Source organism: Lagenorhynchus albirostris, chromosome 14, assembly GCF_949774975.1.
Source record: "Lagenorhynchus albirostris chromosome 14, mLagAlb1.1, whole genome shotgun sequence".
Taxonomy (NCBI): Eukaryota; Metazoa; Chordata; class Mammalia; order Artiodactyla; family Delphinidae; genus Lagenorhynchus; species Lagenorhynchus albirostris.
This window is the reverse complement of record NC_083108.1, coordinates 88,007,630-88,022,748: the sequence shown is the minus strand read 5'-3', so window position 1 is coordinate 88,022,748 and position 15,119 is coordinate 88,007,630. Positions and strand designations below refer to the sequence as shown.

Genomic DNA, 15,119 nt, shown 5'->3' with positions numbered 1-15,119 from the left:
TCTCTTTGTAGCGTCCCACCTGAGGCAGGTTACTTGGTGCGAGGGCATTTTCCTCTCTTACTCATGTCCTCTCTTGGTTGTTTGTGTTAGAATCCTGCTGCCTTTGACTTCCTGCTGCAGCGGGTGGAGAAGACCATGCGTCACGCCATTGAGGAAGAGGAGAAGGTGCCCATGGAGCAGGTCACCAACTTCCAAGAGGTGACGCACGGGGGGCTGGAGGGGGGACAGTCCGCTTACACGTCTCGCCTTGCACATTGGCTTCTTTCATCGGCATGTTTATTGTGCACCTATTGTGTGGTGGCGCTTGGGCGCCGAGACAGAGGACACGGGGCCTGGTCTGGTCTAGTTGGGACAGGAGAGCGTGGTGCTCGCAGTGAGTGACTCGATTTGGTGAGGTGGGAGAATTTCACAGAGATGGCGAAGGCTTTCGGGACAAAGTGGTGGATGTGGGAGAGAGGAAGGCAAGTGAAGGGTTTCGTGCCCGTTTACCTGAACTGTATTTTGTAGGCAGTGAGGGGCCATTGGGGGATTTTAACTTTTTATTGTCAAGAGACTTTAAAAAATGATGGTAGGGGTTCCTACAAATTACAGGGCAGAATATAGTGACCGTAAAGTCCATCCCATAATGGTTAGAAAATGCCATATGTAAAGCGTGTCACATGACTGGAGGCCCCAGGCGCCTCCCACTTCGCTGTCCTGTTCCTTTGGATGCGGCACATCTTGGGTCTCTGTCAGGTCCTGCTCACCACTTTAACATATTCAGCTACTTTAGTACTTTGCAGTTCTTACCATTTCTAGGATTGATTTCAAGAAACGCCTTATAACAGATTCACCAGGCAAAATTCAAACAAGAACGTGTGCACATGCTCTGCAAACTATGAAGTACTGTGCAGCTCTTGTCAGCTGCAGCTGTCATGTACTTTGGGAACTCTCTGTGAACCAACCTGAGAAGGGAGTCTAGGCTGAGTAACAAATAGGAGTTAAAGAACAACTTGAAAGGAACAAAGTTACTACTTTCTTTTTTGAGGGGTTGGTGTGGGTGTGGGCGCAGCAGGTGGGATCTTAGTTCCCAGACGACCAGGGGTCAAACCCAGGCCCCTGGCAGTGAGAGCACTGGGTCCTAACCACTGGACCACCAGCGAGTTCCCAAAAGATACTACTTTCACGTCCAAGAACCAATGAAATGAGTGAGGAGTGAGGCTTAAGGTATGCTAACTGGAGGGACTCCAGACACCTTAGTGAATCTGGATGTGAACTCTTTCTAGGTGACAAGTAGTATGTCTTAGTAGCTGTCTCCAAAGTCCCTGAAACTTCTCTATAGGGTGGCCCAGGGTCTTTAGGGGAAGGGCAGCAGGTTCACCTTTTTGTTCCTGAGTGATCATCCGGGCAGTGGTATGATGACAGCTGGTGGGAGGTGTCAGCTGGGGGCTCACAGCGACGTCTGGCCTGTCCAGGTGTCATCCCCTGTCATCCCAGCCTTCCGCCCCTTGTTTGGGTCGTCTTCATCTTCCCTCCAGAGTAGCATTTCAGACCTTGCCTTAGCACAGAGATGGATGGGGGATTGTTCTCCAAATGGCTCATTTGCCTGAGATTCAGTTAGAAACAATAAGTATTACGTTTCTGGTATTTCCTGTTCTACTTGATAGATGTTCCTTTTAGTCATTTTTTCCTTACTAGCTTGAGTTTGACTTCTTTGGAGGGTTTTAAGGAATTTTTTAATACTAAGGTCAATTTTGCATTCAAGTGATTTTCTAATGTGACTTTACCAAAGTTAATGTATTTCATAAAATATGGCTACCCTTCTGATTGATGTTTTTCTTCTGGTTAATTTTTGCATAATTTAGATGTTTTCCAGTTTATACTTGAATGTCTAGAGATTGGCAAACTATAGCCCATAAGGCCTGTTTTTGTACAGTCAGCAAGCTAAGAATGGTTTTCATATTTTTTAAATGTTGTAAAAAAATATGTGATAGATTGTGGCCACAAAACCTGAAGTATTTATTATCTGGCCCTTCACAGAGGTTTGCCGACCCCAGATCTAAAGGTTTTTTTTTTTTAGCCAGCTTGTCTAAGAATGCCAGTGTATTCAATTAAGTTATCTAATGAGTGTTAGATAACTCCTAAATACAGTAGTTCTCAAATTTTAGTGCTGCATATACATTTTGGATCAAATAAGTACATACCTAATGTTCTGGTTTAACTAGGTGTTACATTTGGGGAGTGAATAAAAATAAAACAAAAATACGCGGCTATCAGAGCCTGTTTAGCCTTTTATAGTTTCAGTGACTGTTTTTGTTTTTTAGGACAATATTTTTATTTCTAGAAGCTCTATTGGTTCTTTTTCAAATGTGCTTTATTTCTTTAAAGTGGACTTTTTCTCTTGCTGTTTTATTTATTTTCTAATTTTAATTTTTTTTTGAAGTATAGTGATTTATGTTTCAGGTGTACAGCAGTGTGATTCAGTTATATATATACATATATATATATATATACACACATACGCATACGTATGTACATACATATGCATATATTCTTTTTTTTTTTTTTTTGCCTGTGCCGCGTGGCTTGCAGGATCTTAGTTCCCCAACCAGGGATTGAACCCATGCCCTTGCAGTAGAGGTGCAGAGTCCTAACCACTGGACTGCCAGGGAATTCCCTATATATATATATTTTTTTTCATATTCTTTCCAATTATAGGTTATTACAGGATATTGAATATAATTCCCTGTGCTATACAGTAGGTCTTTGTTGTTTCTCTTCCTGTGTTTTAGATTTTTGGTCTTTATTGTCTTTAATTAGCCTCATTTTAGCATGTTTACTCCAGGAGGTTACTTCTCTGACGTTCTCAGGGGTCTCCTCCCACTGTGTCTTCTCTCAGTCACGGTGGGTGTTTTTTCCCCATGCTCAGCAGTTTTGGAATGTGAATTCCTCTTCAGTAGGAGGACTGTCAGGTAATTTTACAGTTTCTTCCTGGTTCCACAAAAGTGACACAGGCCTGATGTCCCTTCTTATCTGGTTCCTTGGCTGGAGGGTCTCAGTCTTAGTGGAGAGTTTAATGCAAATCACAGACCTCTTAGCACCCGTGATGACAGATGCTCAGGGAAGATGCTTTCTTTGCCCAGAGCCCAGAATGCACATGGTTTTGGTGAGCAGACTTGTTCTAGTTTATTCTTTTATGGAGGTGGCCTTTGAGAGTCCTGCCTTTATTTGGGGCTCTGTGTTTTGTCTCCCTGTTGTGTGTAGCCTGCCCCTCCCTGAGGAGGCATGAGAAGTGTGAAGGAAAGAGCTCACAGCACAGGCCTGAGGCCACTGACCTCGGAAAGGCCTGCTGCTCGGCTGCCCTTGGCGTCTGGGAACTCGGGTTCCAGCAGGTTTCTCGCTTCCCTCTGATAGGAAGGCCGCACGGAAGCTCAGTTGCTTGTGCAAACAAGGTGGTCTGTGTGAGCACCTGCTTTCCTTCTGGGATTCCGGGTTTTGGTCCATGCAGGCAGAGCTGCCTACGTGAACGGCCCCCAGTAAGAACCCTGGGCAGTGGGTCTCCACGAGCTTCTCTGGGAGACAGCGCTTCTCATGTGTTGTCATGGCTTGATGCTGGAAGAATTCAGCTCATCCAAGCTTGAGCCTGGGCTCTCCCCAAGCGCCTTTTTCCTTTGCTGATTGAGCTCTGTGTCTTTTCCCTGTGAGTCACCAAACCTGGGGATGGTCTTGGGGACCCCAACACAGGGCCCGGCCCTGCCAGGCACCCATTGAGTCAACTCACTGCTCTGGTTTTGAGTCTGCTCATCACTTTTGTTCTCTGGGGATGACTTAGAAGCTCAGAACTGCATTTACAGGGATATTTTTCACATTTCATTTAGGATTTCTAGGTGTTTGGCATTAGGAGGGTTTTTAAGCTAATAGCCTTGGCTGGAAACAGAATCTGATTCATTGGTTTATAAAGTAATGCTGGAAACAGTCTAGCATCACAGTTCAGAGCAGGTGTTTGGTCTAAGAGGGCCCGTTCTTGAGCCCATACTCACCTCTTAAAACTTCTCATCCATCAGATGAGGGATGGCTGGGATGTTGATGTTGTGTCACATACCTGCACCATGGGGGCACTCGGGGCACCCAGGAAGTGTGGCTCTTGATAATCTAGCTGGGTCCCCTACTTGCTAGCAGATGGGCCGTGCCATGTGAGGCCACAGACTCTGCACTTTTCTCCCGAACCCCAGAGTTCTTTGGGGTGGAGGCTGCTGCTTCCCGTGATGCTGTCCTGTCTTTTCTTGCAAGTCCCCTGCACATCCAGGGCCTGGTGTTGGTGCCTGTCATCTGTCGTCCGTCTGCAACCCATGGTGCTTTCTCTGTCACTCTGTACAGTCTCCAAGTTTTCGTCTTGGTCGCCAGCCTCCACTTCTTTCCCCTTTCTCTGTAGGTGTGTGATCAGATTAAGGCCAAGCTCACCTCCCTGAAAGATGTTCCTAACCGAATTGAGTGTCCCCTTATCTACCACCTGGACGTGGGGGCCATGTACCCCAACATCATCTTGACGAACCGCCTGCAGGTGAGAGAGATTCTCACATCAGAATCAAGCTCTTTTGCCCAAACCCAAATTGCTCCCTTCCTGTCCCCTCACAGCCCTCTGCCATGGTGGATGAGGCCACCTGTGCTGCCTGTGACTTCAACAAGCCTGGAGCAAACTGCCAGAGGAAGATGGCCTGGCAGTGGAGGGGCGAGTTCAGTGAGTGTCCGCCCTGGGTGGTGCTGCTCAGCAGGGAGCCCAGCAGGGGCTAGGTCTCTATCACACACTCTCTTCCCATCACCCCTCCCAGTGCCAGCCAGTCGCAGCGAGTATCATCGGATCCAGCACCAGCTGGAGTCAGAGAAGTTCCCTCCCTTGACCCCAGAGGGCCCAGCCCGGGCCTTTCACGAGCTGTCCCGCGAGGAGCAGGCTAAATACGAGAAGCGGAGGCTGGCAGGTGAGCAGTTGGGACAGCGCGCATCTCCACAGACTGCGTTTTCTCTGACTTGAGTCTTCGTTGGGCTGTGTTGGTGTGTCACCCCTTGAGGTCAGTCGAACCAGTTGTTGCACTAGATGAGACCACTGGGAACTAGTTCTTCCTATAGGCTTCTTTTTGTCATTTATCCTTCGGTGCGTGTTCAGCTACCAAACCCTCCCTGTGGTCTTCATGTGTTTGGTCCGTTCATACGGGGCTGCCGTTTCTTTGATATGCTTCGCTAGCACGTCTTTCTGAGTTTTCTGCTCCTTTGCATTAACCTAAAAAGCCACGTTTGTTGGCATCCATTGCCTAGCTTTCTTGGCTGTGTCCAGGAGGCCTGTCTGCTGTGTGGAGTCTCACGTGCCCCCTACTCTCAATTGTGCCTCAGATTACTGCCGGAAGGCATACAAGAAAATCCACGTGACCAAGGTGGAAGAACGTCTTACCACCATCTGCCAGCGGGAGAACTCCTTCTATGTGGACACAGTGCGTGCCTTTCGGGACAGGCGCTACGAGTTCAAAGGTCTCCACAAGGTGAGGCTGACCTTTGTGAGGTCGGAACAGAGTCTAGTTTCTGAGGTGAAAATCCTTGCTTGGCGCTGTCTGGATGTGTTACTCCCCACCTCTGGGCTGGTACCTGCATTCAGACAATAAATGTGCAGTTGTTCTTAACTTTGAAGAATTAAGGGCCTGGGGCCTCGCAACTATTCTGAATGATTGCTTTTAAAGTAATTATCTAGAGCAGTGGGTCAGCAGACTATGGCTGGGCCAGTCATTTTTATAAATAAAGTTTTATTGGAACTGAGCTGCATTTGCCCGCAGCAGAAACTGAGGCCTGCATGTGTACAGTACACACCATGTGGCCCTTTACTTTGCCAACCTCTGACCAGGAGGAGTGAGGGGGGTGTTTTTACTGACATGTTTGATCCAGGATTAGGATTAGGATTAAGGGAAATACATAGAAATACATAGCAATACCTCAGTTGTAATATCAACAAATAATTGTGTTCTATTTAAGCAAATCATTTTTTTCTGAGAGACCTTCCTTCACTGCTAGACTCAGTGAGTCTTCACATCCCACCCTGCCTTGATAGACTGTCATCATTGTGCTTTATTATCATTTTTAACTTTTTTGGCTTTTTATTATGATAAAATATACACAACATGAAATCTAACATTTTTAAGTGTACAGTTCAGTGGCATTAAGCAAATGCACATTGTTGTGCAGGTATCACCACCATCCCTCTCCAGAACTCTTCATCTTGCAAAAACGAAACTCTGTTCTACCTTAACAATAACCCTCCATTCTGTACCTTCTGTGGACTTTGGTCACTCTAGGGACCTCATATAAGTGGAGTCCCACAGGATTTGTCCTTCTGTGACTAGGTTATTTCTCTTAGCCTAATGTTGTCAAGGTTCATTCATGTTGTAGCTTATGTCAGAATTTCCTTTTTAAGGCTGAATAATATTCCATTGTATGGACATAACACATTTTGTTTATCCAGTCATCCATCGGTGGACAGTTGGGTTGCTTCCATGTTTTGGGTATTGTGAATATTTCTGCTGTGAATTATTCACCCATGGTGTACAGGCATCTCTTTGAGATCCTGCTTGCAGTTCTTTTGGGTATATATCCGGAAGTGGAATTGCTGAATCGTATGGTAATTGTATTTTTTTTCTTAAAGGAGAAAAATTTTATTTTACTTTAAAATTTTTTAAAAAATATTTAATAAGAGTTTCAGAACTCTTTTTTCTTTTTTAAATTAATTAATTTATTATTTTTGGCTGTGTTGGGTCTTCGTTTCTGTGTGAGGGCTTTCTCTAGTTGTGGCGAGCGGGGGCCACTCTTCATCGCGGTGCATGGCCCTCTCACTATCGCGGCCTCTATCGTTGCGGAGCACAGGCTCCAGACGCGCAGGCTCAGTAGTTGTGGCTCACGGGCCCAGTTGCTCCGTGGCATGTGGGATCTTCCCAGACCAGGGCTCAAACCCGTGTCCCTTGCATTGGCAGGCAGATTCTCAACTACTGCACCACCAGGGAAGCCCTACTTCTAAATTTTTAATTAATTTATTTGGTTGTGCTGGGTCTTAATTGAGGCCCGCTGGCTCCTTAGTTGCGGCATGCGTGTGGGATCTAGTTCCCTGACCAGGGATCGAACCTGGGCCCCCTGCGTTTGGAGTGCGGAGTCTTAACCACTGGACCACCAGGGAAGTCCCGGTAATTGTATTTTTAATCTTTTGAGGAACCACCATACCTTCTCACTTTATTTTAATTAAACTATTGAGTTACTTGTTCATCTGTCTGCCTCCTCAGAGTGCCGAAAGTGTAGTGACTGTCTTGTTCTTTAGAGTCTAACATATTACCTGGCACATAGTAGGCACTCAATAAATTTCTTAATTTTTTTTGTTCTTTAAATACCAGACCTTTAAAAGAATTTCTTCTCACATTGGACGGGGAATTTGCTGAAATATTTATGACCTTCTTTGCATTTCTTTATCAGTTGCTCTTACTAGGGACCTCCTGAGTAGCTCTTGTTTCCCTAGTTAATAAGACACAGATGGGCCTGGCTTCTTGTTCTAGGGTACCTCAGGACGGCCATTCGCATCGCGGAAGCTTGGCAGTGCGGTGTCGCCGGCCCCCCACACTTCCTGTTAGCTGAGACTCGCTTCATTTCGATGGAGCAGGGGGAGCTAAGCTGCCAAACGCCAGCCTCACAGCTGCTGGGGCTGAGCTGGGGGAGCTGAGCTGCCTGTCGGCCTCCTTGAGGCTCAGCGTCCCGGGAGGTACAGCCTGTGTTGACACGAGGGCCAGGTGTCACCGTGTTGAGCCTCCCACCCCGACCCCGGCTGGCACTGGGCGCTCCTGGAGTCCTGCGTGCCCCCTCCCCACCCCCTCAGCACTAACAGCCTGATGTCTTCCCGTGTGATACAAATCCTGGGAAGCCTTTCATTCGCTCAGCACGTTTACGGAGTGCCTGTTATGTGCCCGACATTCTTCTAGGTACTGAAAAGGTATCAGCTGGGGGAGTAAAGGTGAAATGTTCTGAGATGCAAGGAGAATGTCCGGTGTTTGACCACTGTGACAGCATGTAGCCTAGCAAACGGAAAGAAATGCTGCTCGGGCAGGAAGTGAGTTCATACGCCCCCGAGCGTCCATGTCTGTCACCGTCCCTAGTGGCTGTGTCTACTTTATTGAGGTAACATTGACGTGGGATAAATCTGACCCTTTCAGGTGGGCAGTTCTATGGATTTTGACAAATGCATACAGCTGTGTAACCACCACCACAGTGATGAGAACATTTCCTTTGCAACCAATTACAGTAGCACACGGTCCTGGTTAGCGTTGCGGTGTCCATCTTCCACCGCTTGGTCTAGTGTCTGGTAAACAGTTGCGTGTTCATAAGTATTGGCTAAGGAGTAAATTGTTATTCTAAGATGTTGCCTCTAATGACGTGCACTTTGCTTTCAGTCAGTGGTTTGTGAGTTACGTAGTTTGAGAGACCCTGTCACTCAGCTTGTCCAGTCTATTAATAAGAGAGTAAATGGAATGACAGGACTTGGACTGGGAGCCCCTGGGCCTCTAGTGGAGCGAAACCCCTGCCTCTGTCACTGGTCTTCAGGCGTGGATTTCATCCCCTTCTCCAGGTAGCTGCCGGGTTCTGGGTTCTGTCCCAGGAGGCTGAAGTTGCCCCACGTCTGAGGTGTCCAAGTGAGTTGTTGCTGTCATAGAGTATTTTCTCCTAGGCCATAGTCTCACAAGAAATAAAAATGTAATATCAATATATTCCTTTGTGTTCAGCACTCCTTTCAGGATATCTGTCTTACATGGGGCAGTTCTAGATTGAAGGTGATTCCGGATTGGTGAGAACCAAGCGTGCTGACCCTGTGAGGAACAAGTTGATGTTGTTTCCGTGTTAAGTTTCTCGGGTGTGATAGCAGTATTGAGGTTCTGTGGGAGAGTGTGCTTGTTCCTGGAAGTTGTATGCTTAGGTATTTAGGGGGCTCTGGTCATGAGAGCTACATCTTCCCATTGTTTGTGCCGAGAGAGAGAGAGAGAGAGAGAATGGAATAAAGGAAATATGGCACAGAATATCAACAGTGGCCCCTCTTGCATATGGTCTTCACTCTGCTTTTTTTCAAGTTTCCTATAGACTGGAAATTTGCAACATAGTAAACCTTGGGCCACTGGCCATAGAGAATGTGAGCTGGAAGAGTGGGGGATGATCACCTTGTGTGGGTCTCAGGTGTGGAGAAAGAAGCTATCTGCGGCGGTGGAGGTGGGAGAGGCAGCGGAAGCAAAGCGCTGCAGGAACATGGAGGTCCTGTACGACTCCCTGCAGCTGGCTCACAAGTGCATCCTCAACTCCTTCTACGGCTACGTCATGCGCAAGGGGTAGGCTCCTGCCCGGGTGCCTGGTGGGGCCGGTGGGGCTAGTGGACGAAGGGAGGAGCTGAGATGCGTGGGGCCCATGGGCACGAGTGAGAGGGGAGAGGCAGGGCCCCAGTTCAAGGAATGTGGCAGAGCAGGTTGGGTAGGGGTGGAGGTCACGCTGGCTCAGAGGGTCCTGGGCATCAGCGGGGTCAGTACTGCTGGGCGTGTTCTTCTGAGCATCCTGGGCTGCAGACAGCGGTGTGGTAGTTTCTGGCATACGACCAGTGAGGGGTGTAAATAAAGCCTTCTGAGAAGTCGAGAAAGCCAGGGCCGGGTGTCCTAAAGCCCCATAGAGACTGTGCCCGTGATCAGAGGCCAAAGGGAGATGAGGCAAGGTGGGGCCTGTGTCCATTGGACCGACAGCCAGGTGGGTGGGGGCCTCGGGAGAGCAGGTGATCGAAGGTGAGGCCTAGCCCCTGTGGTTGGAGACTGGGAGGGTCGGCATGGTGGCCTGGAGAAGGGGAAAGGTGGTGATGGGGCCAGGGACTGGTCTGAGGGGGAGAGGCCTTGATTCTCTGTTGCTGCTTTTTAATGGCAGAGAGGGAGGGGCTGAGAGCAGGGCTAGAACCGGAGCAGAGTTCCCTGGGGCAGGAGGGCCTGGCCTCAGGTCGCTTGACACCTCTGAGACCCGGTGTGAACACTGAGCCAGGTGGGCTGGTGTTTTCCCTGAGAAGTCAGGGGATGAGAGTGGGCTTTGGGAAAACGGAGGAGGCGTGAGACGGTGCTGGGGAGAGTGGGAGGGGACTCAGGGACACACGGCCATCTGGCTGGTATTGAGAGTCCTGCTGAACTGAGGTTGTGAGCTGTTGCAGTGGCAGCATGTGGCATCCTTCCAGAACTTTCCTGAGCGGAGCCCTGCACCTTGAAGTAGGAACAGAGGAGTGTCCTCAGCACAGAGCTAAATTCAGCCTTAGTTCTTCCTTGCTTCAGATGTCCCCTCCTCCCAGCCCCAACTCTAATGACCCTCTAGAGGGAGCCCCTCCCACCCCCTCTGCTGTGACTGTCCCTCCCAGGGCCCGCTGGTACTCCATGGAGATGGCTGGCATCGTCTGCTTCACGGGGGCCAACATTATCACCCAGGCACGGGAGCTGATTGAGCAGATTGGGTGAGTGCTGCACCTGGTCAGCTGCTGAGGCTGGGTGGGCTGCGGCCTGGTGGGGAGGCCGGATGGCTGGGGGAGAGAAGGGACAGGTTGATGAAGATAGAGCTGGAGAGGGGCAGGTGTTTCGTTCTGTGGGTTCACGACCGGGGGAGCCTTGTCCACCGTAAGGACTTGACAAGGGGGTTCTTGCTCTGTAGGCGTCGATGTCCACCATCCATGTGGTCTCATTTCTCTGTTTCCCTGAAGGAGGCCCTTAGAGCTGGACACAGATGGAATATGGTGTGTCCTGCCCAACAGCTTCCCGGAAAACTTTGTCATCAAGACGACCAGTGTGAAAAAGCCCAAGGTGACCATCTCCTACCCTGGGGCTATGTTAAACATCATGGTCAAGGTGAGCCTGCGTCTCCAGTAGGGGGCTACCGTCTGGGCTTGGCTTCCTCGTGCCACTGCTCTGACGGGGATTTGGGAAAGGGGGCTGGGCTGGCTGTCACTGACATGCTCCCATCCTGACTTCAGGCCTCCCTGTCTCCAACGTTCAGATTGTTTTTCTCTAGCCTGAGCATCTGTCCAGAAAACGCTATGCTCAAAAGTTACCTGAGTCTACATTCGCCTTCAGCGTAATACCCAGACTTACAGAAAAAATGCAAAAATAGAATAGAGAATTTCTGTATATCCTTCAGCCTGCTTCCCTTAATGTTAAGTAAGATCTTTTATAAACTGCAGTGTAATTGTCAGAATTAAGAAGTCACCTTGGCACCACACCGTAACTCAACTACAGCTGTATTTGGATTCCCCACTTTTTGTGCACTGCGTTTGGGCGTCCTGTCTCCTTAGTCCCCTCCAGCCTGGCAGCCCCTTGGTCTCTCTGGTCTGTTATGACCAGGACACTTCGATACTGGTCAGGTGCTTTGCTAACTGAGCCTTAATTTGAATTTGTCTGTTGTTGTTTGTTATTAGACTGAAGTTATTTGGGGTTTTTGGAGGAACACTCCAGAGTACATGCCCCGTGTTAGCATTCTGTCAGGGCATGGTGTTGGGACCTGCACTCCCGCTGCCTGCTGGCTTCCCAGTGTCGCGTTATTGGAGTGAGCCAGTGAGTCCACACTCCCAGGAGGAGTGGCAGAGTCTGGCCACATAGCAAAGCCACCACTGTAATTAGTAAAGACAGTGGAGGAGATACTTTCGAGATTCTGCAGATGTGCCGTTTCGCTTGGAACCTTCGCCCCCTGGTTTTAGCGCTAGCAGTGGTCTCAGCAGTGGTTACAGCAGGCATCACTCTGCCCAAGGCGACTCTAGTTCCCTCATTCCTTGAAAATTATTCATCGGAACCTTCTGTAAGGAAGAGCTGCCACCCTTCCCTCCCACTTACTCCCTTGCTTGTCTCTTTATTGAGTCATTTGTTAGGTCGGTGTGGGTTTGCGCATGTTTGTTCTGTTGGGCCACAACCCAGTTCTGTCCTGGCATGTTTTGTTACTCAGCTTGTTCCCCTTTGGCCGCTGGGGGCTCCTCCATATTCACCCGCGTGTCCTTGAGACATGGCCCATTCTGGGGTTTGGGTTTGGCTTTTTTTGGAGTACTTTCTTACTTCCTGGGACTACAAGACACTCCAGCCTCATCTTGTATTTCCCCTGTCCCACCCTGGAATCAGCCACTTCCCCAAGGAGCCTGGCTTCCTTTTATTGGAGGGTGGTGTTAGAAACCGAGATGGGGTCTGAGGTGTCACTGCTGCTCACAGCAGATTGGCTAGGAAATGTGTGTGTGTATAATAACCCTGCACACATGAATGTACGTTTATTTCTCTCTTTATCTGCATATATATTTAAATATATAATCTGAGTCTATTGATATATCCAGCTCCAATCTATTCTCTTTTCCTTATTAGTAACTTCTTTCTCCTGTTTCTAGTTTTCCTAATGTATTTATTTATTTGTTCAACCCTAGTATTTGTGTAAAATAGGTTCAGAACCATGTGTCTGTGAGCAGTAAGCTCACCAGCTGCAGTCGAGCGTTTTATCTTTAGTCTTACACCACCCAGGCAACACAAGGTTTGCCAGAGTTTCTTAAGCCAGCCCTCTGGCAGGGTTCTGTCATGCAGCGATAATGAAGTTAAGCTCGTTTGTCCCAGTCTGCAGGCTCTCTTGGGGTCACCCTAGATCCTGGTTGAATGTTTTTTAATTTGCCTACAGTAAAATTCACTTTTTACAGGGTGAGGTTCTGTGGGTTTTGATTCACACATAGAGGTGTGTGTCCACCACCACAGCGCAACACAGAATAGCCCACTACCCCAGAGGTTCCTGGGTGCTGCCCCTTTGTTGTCAGCCCTTCTCCTTACACCCAAGCCTGGCTCCCCAGCATGTCCTTTGTGTGATAGTTTTGCCTTTTCCAGCGTGTCCTATGAAAGGAAACATGCGTGTGACTTTCTGGACCAAGCAGGATGCACTTCATTTTATCCACGTTGGACACGTGTCAGAACTTGATCCCTTTCTCTTGCCAAGTGGTGTCCATTGTATGGAAGAGCCCCAGCTCTTGGCTGATCTGTCCACCCCTTGGAGGGCAGCTGGTGGTTTCCAGGTTTGGACGATCACAAGTGAGGCTGAGCCCCTCTTCATTCTTGCTGTGCAGGAAGGCTTCACCAATGAGCAGTACCAGGAGCTGGCTGAGCCTTCCTCGCTCACCTATGTCTCCCGCTCAGAGAACAGCATCTTTTTTGAGGTTGACGGACCCTACCTTGCCATGATCCTTCCAGCCTCCAAGGAAGAAGGCAAGAAACTGAAGAAGAGGTAGGAATCCCACAGACTTTATGCTTAGGAAAGGAAATGGATAGACTAGGTTTAACAACTCCTCCAGGAAGTGGACCAGGAGCCAGGATGGGAACAGACCTCAGTTCTAGTTTTTTGGCCTTTTTGATTCAATTTGGAAAGCTGTTCTCGACACTGATGCTACCAACTCTGTTCTCCACCTGTTATATTCTGGTTCTACAGATGGCAGGCCCTTAAGTCATTTTTAGTTTGGAGAAGCATAAACCTCAGGATGGAGAGATGTTTGCTGCTTGATGGATGCTAGAGGGGTGGGTAAGAGCAGGAGGAAGGCCGAGGGCGAGGAGAAGCAGCCAGCATCCCAGGCTTTCCCTCTCTGCTGTGCTTGCCTGTGTTTCTAGGTATGCCGTATTCAATGAGGATGGTTCCCTGGCTGAGCTCAAGGGCTTCGAGGTCAAACGCCGTGGGGAGCTGCAGCTGATTAAAATCTTCCAGTCCTCAGTATTCGAGGCCTTCCTTAAGGGCAGCACCCTAGAGGAGGCGTATGGCTCTGTTGCCAAGGTGGCCGATTACTGGCTGGACGTGCTGTACAGCAAGGTAAGGCCACCCTCCTCACCTGGCTCTGAGGGTCCTGCAGTCAGAGAGGGTCCTGGTGAGCAAGGTGACAGGTGAACTCAAGGCTAATAATTCTGATGGGCTCCCACTACTTCCTTAGTTCCAGGGCCTCTCAGAATCCCCCCTTAACTTCTATAACCAGTGACAGAATTCTGTGAAGGAAACAAATAGCATGATAATGAACGAATTGTAAGCTGTTTGTCCTCAGATAGGCCCCCTGGACTCCTCATCGCTGAAGGAAGCTGCTGGCTCCTCAGTTGGTCCAGCTGCTGTCCGGCTGGCCTATGCCTCTTCTCCCTGCTGGTTCCTCCTTTCCCCATCTTCCTTTTCCTTTTAGGAGAAAAATCAATTCTCTGTCTTTTCTCTTTTTCTGCAGTCTTTGTGCTAATAGCTCAATAAACGTTTCTTGATATTTTTCTGCACACTTTAATAAAAGGTACGGTTTTGTGTGTGGTGTAAGTGTTGCTGTATGCTGGTATGAGACAGCCCTATTACACTGCTGCCTTCAGCTCATCAGGCTAGAGAAACGCAGACTTTCACTTGGAGGAAAGTCTCGGGTAGCCTCACGGTGGTGCTCCCTTCCTTCCGCGTGACGTTTTGCCCACTGCCTCTTTCTCCAGGCAGCTAACATGCCTGATTCCGAGCTGTTTGAGCTGATCTCTGAGAACCGTTCCATGTCTCGGAAGCTGGAAGATTATGGGGAGCAGAAGTCTACGTCCATCAGCACAGCCAGGCGCCTGGCTGAGTTCCTAGGGGATCAGATGGTGAAGGATGCAGGGCTGAGCTGCCGCTACATCATCTCCCGGAAGCCTGAGGGGTCTCCGGTCACAGAGAGGTAAGGGTTTCCAGTGTTAAGGAAGGAATTCCTTAAGGGTCTCGTATGCTCACATTGAAAACCTGCATCTGTTGTGGAACCTCTGTCCTTCCATAGAGAGATGAGCTTCCTTAAACAGTACAGGGAGGGATTTCCCTGGTGGTGCAGTGGTTAAGAATCCGCCTTCCAGTGCAGGGGACGTGGGTTCGATCCCTGGTCGAAGAACTAAGATCCCACATGCCGTGGGGCAACTAAACCCGCATGCCGCAGCTACTGAGCCCGTGCGCTGTAGAGCCTGCTCGCCGCAAGAAAAGATCCCCTGTGCTGCAACTAAGACCTGATGCAGCCAAAAATAAATAAATATTTAAAAAAACAGTGTAGGGATAGTCTGGATTTAGAAAAGGGAGGAACTAGGCCTCAGACC

At 48.9% G+C, this 15,119-nt stretch overlaps 1 protein-coding gene and 1 non-coding gene across 5 annotated transcripts in view; one reads left to right on the top strand and one right to left on the bottom strand.

Moving 5' to 3' along the window:
• The window catches only part of POLE (DNA polymerase epsilon, catalytic subunit), a 55,778-nt gene that overhangs the window by 14,046 nt on the left and 26,613 nt on the right, over positions 1 to 15,119 (top strand). For all 4 annotated transcript variants that reach the window (XM_060122064.1, XM_060122063.1, XM_060122066.1 and 1 more), the window contains exons 16-26: positions 91 to 198; positions 4,412 to 4,540; positions 4,615 to 4,717; positions 4,809 to 4,955; positions 5,365 to 5,510; positions 9,220 to 9,368; positions 10,421 to 10,513; positions 10,757 to 10,901; positions 13,133 to 13,290; positions 13,668 to 13,863; positions 14,502 to 14,716. In XM_060122064.1, coding sequence (XP_059978047.1) covers positions 91 to 198; positions 4,412 to 4,540; positions 4,615 to 4,717; positions 4,809 to 4,955; positions 5,365 to 5,510; positions 9,220 to 9,368; positions 10,421 to 10,513; positions 10,757 to 10,901; positions 13,133 to 13,290; positions 13,668 to 13,863; positions 14,502 to 14,716 — 1,589 coding nt within the window. The remainder of the gene's footprint in view (positions 1 to 90; positions 199 to 4,411; positions 4,541 to 4,614; positions 4,718 to 4,808; positions 4,956 to 5,364; positions 5,511 to 9,219; positions 9,369 to 10,420; positions 10,514 to 10,756; positions 10,902 to 13,132; positions 13,291 to 13,667; positions 13,864 to 14,501; positions 14,717 to 15,119) is intronic.
• TRNAW-CCA (transfer RNA tryptophan (anticodon CCA)) lies at positions 7,114 to 7,186 on the bottom strand. The gene has a single exon. It is a non-coding gene; the product is annotated as a tRNA-Trp (tRNA).